This window comes from Saccopteryx bilineata, chromosome 9, assembly GCF_036850765.1.
Source record: "Saccopteryx bilineata isolate mSacBil1 chromosome 9, mSacBil1_pri_phased_curated, whole genome shotgun sequence".
NCBI classification, from domain to species: domain Eukaryota; kingdom Metazoa; phylum Chordata; class Mammalia; order Chiroptera; family Emballonuridae; genus Saccopteryx; species Saccopteryx bilineata.
Window position 1 is genome coordinate 2,494,209 of NC_089498.1, and position 10,800 is coordinate 2,505,008.

Genomic DNA, 10,800 nt, shown 5'->3' on the forward strand with positions numbered 1-10,800 from the left:
TCCCATGGAAAGACGCACACGGTGAGCACGCTGAACCTTTCAAGGAGAAGCAAACATCAATGAGAAGCAGAACAACAGCGGCTGTGGTCGGTTACTCACGCTGCCAGAGACAAGATTGTGCTGTCAGCGTTCCCGTCTGAAACCCGCTTCTTTGTCAACAATACCCAAATCAGTCATGAAAAATACACGCCGCTCTGCGCTAAGTCAGTGTTACGGTATCAATTGGATAAGGGTTACTTTTCTCCTTCATGTTTAAATGTAGCGTTACTTTCTCTAAGTTAACAAGCCAAGAGAGTGGGTCCCGGTGTCTGGGTGGGCCAGGCCACTGCCCCCAGCAGGGGGAAGGTTCTCAGCCCACCTAGCGGCTGGGGGCGGAGGAGGGGTGTTCTCCTCACTGCTACACACCTGCGGTTATTTTTACCTGCCCCATGGTCTCTGAGGCAGCCCTCTCCTTTCTTCCCTATCCTTCCACGAGGCTCAGGAGACATGCGTTCATGTATCGTATTTGCTCATTCAATGTAGGTTCACCGAACACTTACAGAGGGACAAGCCCTTGTTTTGGGGACACAGGGACAAGCAGAGAAGACACGGGGAAAATGGAGGAACTGTTGGCGTTCTGTATCTTAAAATGTAGTGTTGCTTTTATTTTGGATTTCGGTGCGGGGGCGGGGGGAGGCAGGGGTCCACGCTTGCGTTCTTTAAGGTTCCAGTCCGGCTGCGGCTGACCCTTAGCTGCCCGCGGCAGTGAGCAAGACACTGCAGACCAGTCGGCAAAGAAGTAAGCCCCAGCGTTTCGTACTGCGATGAGGACCACAGAGAAGTAAGAAGATGGCATGATCGAGAGTGACTGGAGGTGTGGAGGAGACAGTCCCGCTTGAACTGGGTGTTAATGAAAGGCCTCAAGGGGGTGGTGGCATTTAACCTGAGGACAGCAGTGTGGCAGCCAGGGCCCAGCTGGTGAAGACCTGGGGTGGGGCGTGCAGTGTCCTAGGCAGAGGGACGGGCCCTAAGGGAGTCTGGCAGCTCAGAGCACAGAAGAGCACCAGGAGCAGGTGTGGGGGGGGGAGGGGGGGGAGCAGAGGGCGGCAGGGCGGGGGGGGGGGGGGGAGAAGGAGCAGGTGAGCATTCACAGTTGCTTTCCTCTCCGAACTCTGGACTTTTTTTTTTTTTTTTCGAACCCTGGACTTTTGCCCGCAGTTCTTCTTGTCCTGTCTTCCTTCTGCGTCCAAGGTGACATTGCAGAGCCCCTTCCGCAGAGACTACGAGGGACCCTGGGCAGGCCTACCATGGCAACGAGAGCGCCACCCTCACTCCCGGGTGGGCGGAGCTCCGGGGCCAGGTCCGCGGTCTCCGGGTCCGTCCACCTGGACCAAAGCCCAGAACTCCGGGGACCCCTGTCTCCCAGTGTCACCGGCAAATCACGCCAAGTTCTCTTTCGGATTGGATTTTTCTTTCCACACTAGCACCAGGAAGAGGTTAGGGTCTGGCAGGGTGTTGACCTCATCATGAGACAGGCATGGGGTCAGGAGATGGCGGGCACCCTCTGGGGCCCGGGCAGGGGAAGGGCAAGGGAAGACTTGACCTCCTGAGCCTCCAGATGTTTGCACCCTGCTCCCTGCGGACGGGTCTGTGGAGAGTGCAGTCTCTTGCAGGGCAAGCCCGGGGCCGCCAGCTGCAGGAGCCCCCACAGGGGCCAGTGTGTCTGACACAGAGGCACCTGCCCAGTGCTTGGCTGCGGGCCTTCGCTTCACCCCGTTAGCGGGCTCCGGTCCTGTCTGTGCCTGCCTCTCCCAGGTGCCGTCTCCTTTCCTTCCCTACCAGTCCAATCTCAGACCCGGTCAGGGCTCTCTCTGCCCCCAGGTGACAGGTTCTGTCCCCAGTCTGTGTAATCACTGTCTCCGGAGCACGGAGCCCGAGAGGCCACCGAAGCCCTTGCTGACTTTCTTCCCAGCAGCACACATTTCTTGGGCTCTATCAGCATCCGGAGCACGCCATTACAGATTGAACAGCAGGCATTCGGTCCTTCTCCTGCAGCTGTGGACAGAGCCGTCTGTCTGTGGGGGAAAACAAGAGCGCCCAAGACGCTGTCCCCACCACACGGAGTATGTTTAGTGGAGACGCAGAGAGCGGAGGGTGGTGTGTTGGAACCCAAGGGGCCCGCCAGGCGCACACCCTGCTGGCCTTCAGAGGAGGGAGACAGAGTAAGAACAGTGTGTGTGGGGGGCACTCATTGGCCCATCCTCTGCACGGCCAGAGACGGCGCTGAGTGTCCTCCCGCCTTCCCCGGATAGACACGCTCTTCTAACCGCCATTTACCCGTGAGGAGACCAAGGCAAGGAGACATGAGATGAGGTGAAAGGGGGCCGGACGTTCCCCCAGGTCTGCTGAGTCTTCCAGGGCGTCCTGGGCACACGGAGCCTGTGTGGACCCGCCCCCGGAGAGGGAGGAGCCAGAGAGCAGAGGGCAGGTGAGCCCTGCAGGTGCGCAGGGCAGAGGCCCGGGCAGGAGAGCAGCTTCGGTCCTTGTGCAGGTCCGTGCTCCGGGCCTCTCATCTGTCATCCTTCCCTCCCTTCCAGCTCGGCCACTAGAGGACAAATCATCCATTATTTAGACTCAAATTTGGCAAACTAGATTGCGGGGAATTAAATAAGTTGTAAATCAATATACATGGGAACGATCAATTAGTTATTCCTCCTAATTGAAGCAACGAATTCCTAATAACTTTCCTTTATATTTCATTGCCCAATTTCTCATTCAGAGCATTGAGTCCGCTGTATTGACTGCAGGAACACTTATACCTGGGAGTCAAATAATGTATGAATCAGCCCAGCTCCTTATGAGAGATCTGGTCTAATAACCAGCACCCGGACGCGGAAGGCGGGCTTCATTCGGCTTGGGCTCCGCCTTAAGATGCTGACGGTCTGCCGTTTCGTTCTGCGTTGCGGTTCCACGTGCCACACGAGGTCCCTTCTCCTGTGGAAAAAAGAACGGTAAGGAAAACGTAGGTGAGTGCACTCCCACGCAGGTAAGTGGACGAACTCAAGTCATTCTTCAAAATGACGCTTTAACTTTCACCTTGTGGGTTCTTTCCCATCTTTCCCATCTTTCACACGAAGGCTTTGCAGCTTAATTTATAGCCGGCATGCTGGGAAGAGAGAGCTCTCAGGATTCAGGAGTGAAGGGGCCATCGGGCGTACAGCTGGGTGTCTGCTTCATGATTGCCTCAGAGTACAAATCAGTTAGCAAGATACTTCGCAATCTGCTGCCCTGGATCCGTCCATTCTGAAATAAGTACAAACAAAACTGCTTGTTTAACCTACAAACCTGTGACTGCTGTGGCAAGGCTGGACGACCTGGTAGTTGTCAGAGGAGGAAACAGAAGCTCAGAGAGCGCCAGGAACTTGCCCAAGGGGCTTAGGCAGCATGTGGGGGAGCTCGGACCAAACCCTGGCAGCTGACTCTGGAGCCCTGGCTCTTAGCAACTGTTCTATACAAATGAGTTCAATTAACTGGACACATTCTTTTTTTTTTTTTTTTTTTTTCAGGGAGAAACCTAATACAATCCAAATGTAAAAAAAAAAAAAAAAAAAAAAAAAAAAAGTAGGAGTTTTTGGTGCCATTGCAGCAGCTTGCCTGGCAAGAGACGGTTATATGGCTGATAGGGAAACTGATACGGTGTTCAACCAACCCCACCAGTTAATCGCGCTTAATGAATGTGCCAAACGTGTTCAAGGAACCATGATTAAAGTATTAGCGTTCTGAACTTCTCCCCAGCTAATTCCTTCTCCTCCCCAGGGCTACCCTCTCTCAGAGAGGGAGGTGGGGGCACAGAATCGCCGCTGGGGATTCTGTGGAACAGACAGTGCATGTGAAATGGCTTAAATAGGGGACAATCTGTGCAGTTCTCAAGTGGCTGCCAGTTTTCATGTCTCGCTGCCCAAGCGAGGGACAGACGAGGGCTGAAGGGGGAGACATTGAAACTGTCACAATGGCGGGCACGGGAACTGGAAAGCCAGGCATTTCGGGGGTGGGAATGGTGTGGAAACAAGAGACAGACGTCGGGGCCTTCACCTGCGGGGAGGGGGACGCAGATTCCCTCTCTGTTTAAGCACAGGGTGCCATGAAAGTGGCTGAGAGGGCCTGTCCCCGAAGCCGGGCCCCGGGCGTCTCGCTGGCTTGGGCACAGAGCTGTTCTGCTACAGGTGCATGTGGAGGACAATCTCCGGAGAATGCCAGTGTGGTCTCCTAAGGACGCACTCCTCTTCGGCCTCCATACACAGCCCCTGGCCCTGACAGAAGCAACAAGTCTGTAGGGAACAAGAAGTGTCTCAGTTTACAGCTCACCGACTCGGGGCTGGGAGTTTCCACGGCTCGCTGGCATCTCGCTACTTTTGGTGGTAGGGCGGGTCTGTCCATGGGGTTGGATATAGGGGCGGTCCCCCACACAGGGACCTCAGCGGGTAGGCGGGCGACGTCACTGAACGCAGTGGACAAGATGGGAAGGAACCCACACCAGGACGCGAATCCTTACCACAGTCTTTTTCTCCAGCTGATCTCCCAGTTTTTAGGAAAAGGACAGATGTGGGTGTGCACGTGCTTCCTCTTCTGTTGCTGCTGCCACACACGACCACAGATTTAGTGGCTTAAGACCGCACACATGTATTCGTTTGCAGTTCTGGAGGTCAGAAGTCTAAAATGGGTCAGCAGGGCTGTTGCTTCCGGAGGCTCTGCGGAAGAACCTGTTGGCCTGCCTTTCCAGGTTCACGAGGTGCCTGCGTTCCTGAGCCCTAGGCCCCCCACTCCTCTGTCCTCACAGTGAGCCACGGAGTTCCTTCTCTCCGCTCTGATCTCCTGCTTCTCCCTGATTAGGATGCCGTGATTACGCTGGGTCCACCGAGACAATCCAAGATAACGACCCATCCTCGGCAACACAGCCAAGACCTAGGCCTGGAGGACAGTCCAGGAGGGAGTGGTCAGTGTGCTGTGGACCTAGAGAGAGCAACCTAAATGAGTCAGCAGGAATCAAACACATATCAGTACACTTGTTCCTCCCAGGGGGTGACATCATCACCATCCCCATTTGACAGGTGCGGAGACTGAGACACAGAGGGGTTAGGGAGCTTGCCCGACTGACAGAGCCCGGGCAAAGCCCAGAGAGACTTCATTGGTTTATACTCCCACCCCCACCATGCTTCTGCCCAAATCCGTACACGGCTTCTTCATATTTACTTAATATTTAAGTCAGCTCCTTCTTGACCTAAATAAATGCAGAACAAGCTTTACCCCACTGTAGTCACTGGAAAATCAGTGTGGACAGGACATAGAGGCCATGAAAATCTACACTGTGATGCAATGCACTCTAGATTCAACTGCCCACGAAGGGTTTTGAATTCGAGGGAAGAGGAGCAAATGTCAGAGAGGAAAGAAAGATGCGTGAGCACCAAGCCGGGCCTTCCTCATCAGTGTCATTGGAGGGGTGATGTAAGGACGGAGCCCCGCATGCCCTAACGCCCCCACTCAGGGCGGCTCTGGCGTGGTTAGGAGCACAGACCACCCCCCTGCACCGCCCTCTGCCTATCCAGCCCTGGGCACGAGAGGGACCTTGGTCTCCTCACAGGGACCTAGCCGATCGGTGGAAGAATGCAGGTAAAGCACAAAACCCAACACACAGGACATGCTGAGTAAACTTAAGCCATCATGGTTAGCATCTCGTTAGCATCATCCTTAAGCTTTGCACCCAAGTCTCTAGCCTTTCCAAAATTTATTTTTTCTTTTTTTTAGGTAATGACAATAATCATCATAGTAAATACATAGCAGTTACTATATGCGGGTCTCTCCTCTAGCTTTTGTATGTACTGTATACCCTATTTTATATAATATATAGTATATCAGCATCTATATACACACATGTTAAGAACTATTATCCCTATCTAAACTATTACGGTAACTTTTCTTATCCTTAGGTCCCCATAGATGATGTTTATGCCCCGATGGCCTCCTTTGCCCCTTTTTCTTCTTTTTGTTTCTTTTTTTCCCCCACTTGACAATGACAGCTAGGCGCCCGTGCTGAATGACAGACTGGGCGGTAGTCCCTCCTCTCCGCGAGCCCCGCCCTCATCGTGGGCTCTCAGCCCCGCCCCTGACGCACGCCTGTCCCGGCCGGCGCGCTGACGTCATGGCCCCGCGCCTCTCCTGCGCCTTCCCGCGCCTGCGCGGCGGGCGGAAGGTCGTCTCTGTGACCGGCGAGACGTCCGGAGCAGCTGTCGCCATGTTGTCGGTCGCCGCCCGCTCGGGCCCGTTCGCGCCCGTCCTGTCGGCCACGGCCCGCGGGGTGCCGGGCGCGCTGCGGCCCCTCGTGCAGGCCGCGGTGCCCGCCACCCCGGAGCCGCCGGTGCTGGACGTGAAGCGGCCCTTCCTCTGCCGGGAGTCGCTGAGCGGCCAGGCCGCGACCCGGCCCGTGGTCGCCGTCGTGGGCCTCAACGGTGAGCCGGCGCGGGGTCCCCTCTCTCGCTGCCCCCTGGCCCGGGCCGCCGCGGAGGAGGGCGGGGTCTGCGGGAAGGCGGAGCGGAGCCGCGCTGGGGGACCGGGACCGGGGAGGCCCCGGCGGGCCTGTCCCACCTGCTGCGGGGCCTCGCGTCCCGGCCGCGCGGGGCGTTGCCGGGGGGCCCCCAGCACGAGCAGCCGGGCCCCCAGCGCGAGCCCTCCGGCTTCCGGGGTCCCACGCTCCCCTGCGGGGTCCGCCACCGGCTTGGCGACTTCCACGCCCTTGGACTTGGGGCAGATCTCTAAACGTCCTTCTCACCAGGGGAACGGGCCGCTGACGATGACACCAGCGCCGTAGCCTGGGTCGTGAGGTTCAGAGGCAAACATTCCGCGGAAAGCCATTTGTGCATGGGGGGGGGGGGGCGCTTCATAAACGCTCCCGAGGAGGAGCTGCTGTTGACACGTGGGGGGACTTGTCCGGCCGCCCCCACCGTCTCCTGGGTGCCCCCCTGCACCCGCCACACGTACCCACACAGCCCCACGCAGAGCACGGCCTCAAGGTCATGCACAGTGCGGGGTGCGCGCCTGGTGGCTCGGGCACGGGTCACCCCAGCGTTTCACAGGGTGGTCAGCCTCAGCGGCAGCGGCGGAGACAGAGAGGTTGGCGTCCCTCCCACCTGACAGGTCAGGAAGCAGAACGATGAAGTGACCTGCCCAGGTAGGCACATTGTGGACGAGAGCCCACATTGGAGAAGCTGGTGCGCCCCGCTTGCTGGTCCCAGTGTGGCTCCGTGCCTGGGCTTCCGTGGCTCTGGTCAGGGCTGGACTGCAGATCCTGAATCGGCCTCCCCGTCGTGGGCCGGTGGGCCTCCTTCTGCGTCAGCTGCATAGTTTTTAAAAACTGGGAAGATCTCTGCTGTCTTGACATGTTGGCAGCTGGCCGCCCTGGGCCCTGCCCTGGGAAAAGCCTGGGCACTCCTTTGCCAGCCTGCTTGGGTCACTGTGCCACCTGCCTGTCGTCCCCCCCCCCCAGTTGGTGACTCTTGCTATCCATGGTGACCAAGCGACCCCCAGGATCCTGCCTTCATTCACCCTCTTCTCTGGACTCTGAGTGATAAGCCTGTGCATTTGTCTACATTTCCCAGCATTCTCCCCCATCCTTTCGCCTGCATTCAGGACCAGGTCGATCCAGTTTTCTATTTGCTGATTGATTCCTGTGTTTTAAGGCGCAAAGCTCTTTCCTCTGACCTTGAGCTTGAGGGGGTGTCCCCTTGTTTTTCTGCTTCCCACAAGCTGGGGTTTGCACACCATTGATACAAGTATTTCTGAAGGAAGGATTGGGCGGTCGGTTAGGGGGCACCTTTGAGTTTTGGAGAAACTGTTCAAGTAGGAGCAAAGGATCATCCCAGGCCTGTTTTGTCCTGGAGGTGAGAAACAAGAAGAGGAGAACATGTCAGTAGCCGAGGCTGACAGTATCGTTAGGATCTGTCACATTGGCTAACGGGATTCTTCTACAAATGGGAGGCTTACCTGTCCTTTCCAGGAGCTGGTGAGTAACGTAGTGCTGTGAGGCAGACCTCTTTCTGTGCCTGTGCCTTCAGCTTGTAGCCAGGCTCACGTTAGAACTTCCTGACTGGATGGTTTGAGAAAGGCGGTTAGCAGAGGGCACGGGACGGGAGGGGCTGGGTCAGCAGAGGACCCGGGAGTTGAGAAGGAAGATTTCTAAGGTGCATCAGAGCGCACCTTAAATCAAGACAGACCAAAAAAAGAAAAGCCTTGATTGGTTATGGTGCCTTAAATTTTCTGTCATTTCCAGATGGTATTTCTATAAGAAATTTATTTACTTTAGTTTAGAACTAAATCTAGCTAGTATCTTTGCTATTAAAAGTCAGAGTACCAGTTCGTGTAAGTAGGGAATGGTTTTTGCAATGTGGCAGCTGAGTTTCGCAGCACACCCTTATGGGAGAGTTCAGTGCGAAGTGTAACCTGCTTGTTAGAACGTGTAACCTTGTTAGATCGGGAGTAGACAGCTGGCTTTCTTTTGACAGCGACTCTCCAGATGAGAGTTCCAGAGCCGCTCTGTAGTTGTCTGTCTGTTTCCATGTGTGCTGCCACCTGTGTTTAATGCAGGCAGCGCTGGCTTTGGCTCCTGCATCTTTGAGGGAAAGTAGTTCATACTTGACCCCAGGTCCCCGTCTGCACTGACAGTTTAGCTTCAGGTGGAGGTAGAGCAGGACGTCATGTGATTAGTGTCCCTTTGCTGTTGTTGTGAATCTCAAGTAGTCACTCCCTGTGTCCTGGTTCCCCCCAGAAAATGTAGGGTTAGCCAGAAAAGTACAGTGACTTTGATAGGCTTCATGGCTAATTTGTGAATACCTGGCGGTTTCCATTAAGTTATAAGGATGTCCTTTTCTGCCTGGTAGGGTTTTACTTGAAGTCAAAGTAATACCACCCTAAGTTCTGAAATAGGAATCTCAACATTTTCTGCAGCTCAGGTTATGCTGCAGTTCACAGGCTGTTTATTAACGTGTAATTGGTATTTTGCTAATTTTTAGCAGTTCTTTCAGAGAAGAGATAGATAAAAGTATAAAAAGATGGGATAGTAAAATGATCACACCCATCAACACATTGAGTGTGCTGGATGAGTTGTAGGGTCCCTTCTAATCTGGAGGATTTGGGAACTCTTTCACATAATTGTGCATTATGTTTCCACTTTGAAATTTTGGGGACTTAAAAAGATTAGTTTCCACTGCTACTTGACTTTTCACACTTCATGCATGAATCATTGTGAACCCTGAGTCCACAGTGTTCTTCCAGGGGACACTCATGTACACAAATTCTCTTTATCTCAAGTCAACATGATAGGTAGTAGACTTCATTTTAGTGTTCTGTGTCCTGCTGCTGCTAATGTGACCATGTCTGAGCCAGGGAGTGCGGTGTTTCACATTTTGATGTTCTGATTCTTGTGACCTCCTAAAGGTCTGTTGGCGGGCGTATGCCCCACCCCGGCCCTCCCTAACTGTGTGTCAACCCTCTGTTTACCTTGCAGTCCCCGCTGCTGTGCGCTTTTCCCACACGGACATCAAAGTGCCTGACTTCTCTGACTACCGCCGCACTGAAGTGTCAGATAGCACAAAGTCCTCAAAAGAGAGCAGCGAGGCTAGGAAGGGTTTCTCCTACCTGGTGACCGCAGCAACTACGGTGGCGGCCACGTATGCTGCCAAAAATGCCGTCACCCAGTTTGTCTCCAGCATGAGCGCCTCTGCCGATGTGCTGGCCATGTCGAAAATCGAGATCAAGCTGTCTGACATCCCAGAAGGCAAGAACATGGCCTTCAAGTGGAGAGGCAAACCTCTGTTTGTGCGCCACAGAACCAAGAAGGAAGTTGACCAGGAAGCTGCAGTGGACGTGGCCCAGCTGCGGGACCCACAGCACGACTTGGAGCGAGTGAAGAAGCCAGAGTGGGTCATCCTGATCGGCGTGTGTACGCACCTGGGCTGCGTGCCCATTGCAAACGCGGGGGACTTTGGAGGCTATTACTGCCCTTGCCATGGGTCCCACTACGACGCGTCTGGCAGGATCCGGAAGGGGCCTGCGCCTCTCAACCTGGAGGTGCCCTACTATGAGTTCACCAGTGATGACTTAGTGGTTGTTGGCTAGAGACCCGAGCCCCAGTCCTGGGCGGTTTCTGTCTTCACAACACCTCAGAAAAATTGTCTGAGAGCAGGTCTTCTGTATTACCAGTTGCTGATTTGGAATATTTAAGATTTGCTAATAACGTATTTGCTAATATTAATGTGAAGTTAATCAAATTTCATGTTGAATACTTTCAAGCATTCACCTAAACCACTGTCAAACATTGTTGGGCTCAAAGACTTGAAAGGTGCCGTGTCTTTGATAGTTAATTCTAATTAAAAGTCGCTGGCTGGTGTACAAGGTATTTGTGAAGTCTGTGACTGACTTTCTCATCCATGTATCTTTGTGTGGGGCCACAGGCTGCACAGAGCTCCTGGTTGGTTAGGTTAAATCAGCTGGTCGTCTCCCCGTCCTGAGGAGCTGTAGAACCCTCCTGCTCTTGCACGTGAGTCCTGGCTGTGTGCCCCGCCCCGCACACACACTGTAATGCAGGGGTCCCCAAACTTTTTACACAGGGGGCCAGTTCACTGTCCCTCAGACTGTTGGGGGGCCGGACTATAAAAAAAACTATGAACAAATCCCTATGCTCACTGCACATACCTTATTTTAAAGTAAAAAAAACAAAACGGGAACAAATACAATATTTAAAATAAAAAACAAGTAAATTTAAATCAAGAAACT

The 10,800-nt window shown here is 54.2% G+C and overlaps 1 protein-coding gene across 1 annotated transcript; it reads left to right on the forward strand.

Moving 5' to 3' along the window:
• The first annotated feature begins 6,207 nt into the window (after positions 1 to 6,207).
• UQCRFS1 (ubiquinol-cytochrome c reductase, Rieske iron-sulfur polypeptide 1) lies at positions 6,208 to 10,423 on the forward strand. The gene is made up of 2 exons (XM_066243391.1): positions 6,208 to 6,482; positions 9,533 to 10,423. The coding sequence occupies exons 1-2, from the start codon at positions 6,269 to 6,271 to the stop codon at positions 10,141 to 10,143; spliced, it is 825 nt and encodes a 274-aa protein (XP_066099488.1). The 5' UTR covers positions 6,208 to 6,268; the 3' UTR covers positions 10,144 to 10,423.
• The last annotated feature ends 377 nt before the right edge of the window (positions 10,424 to 10,800 follow it).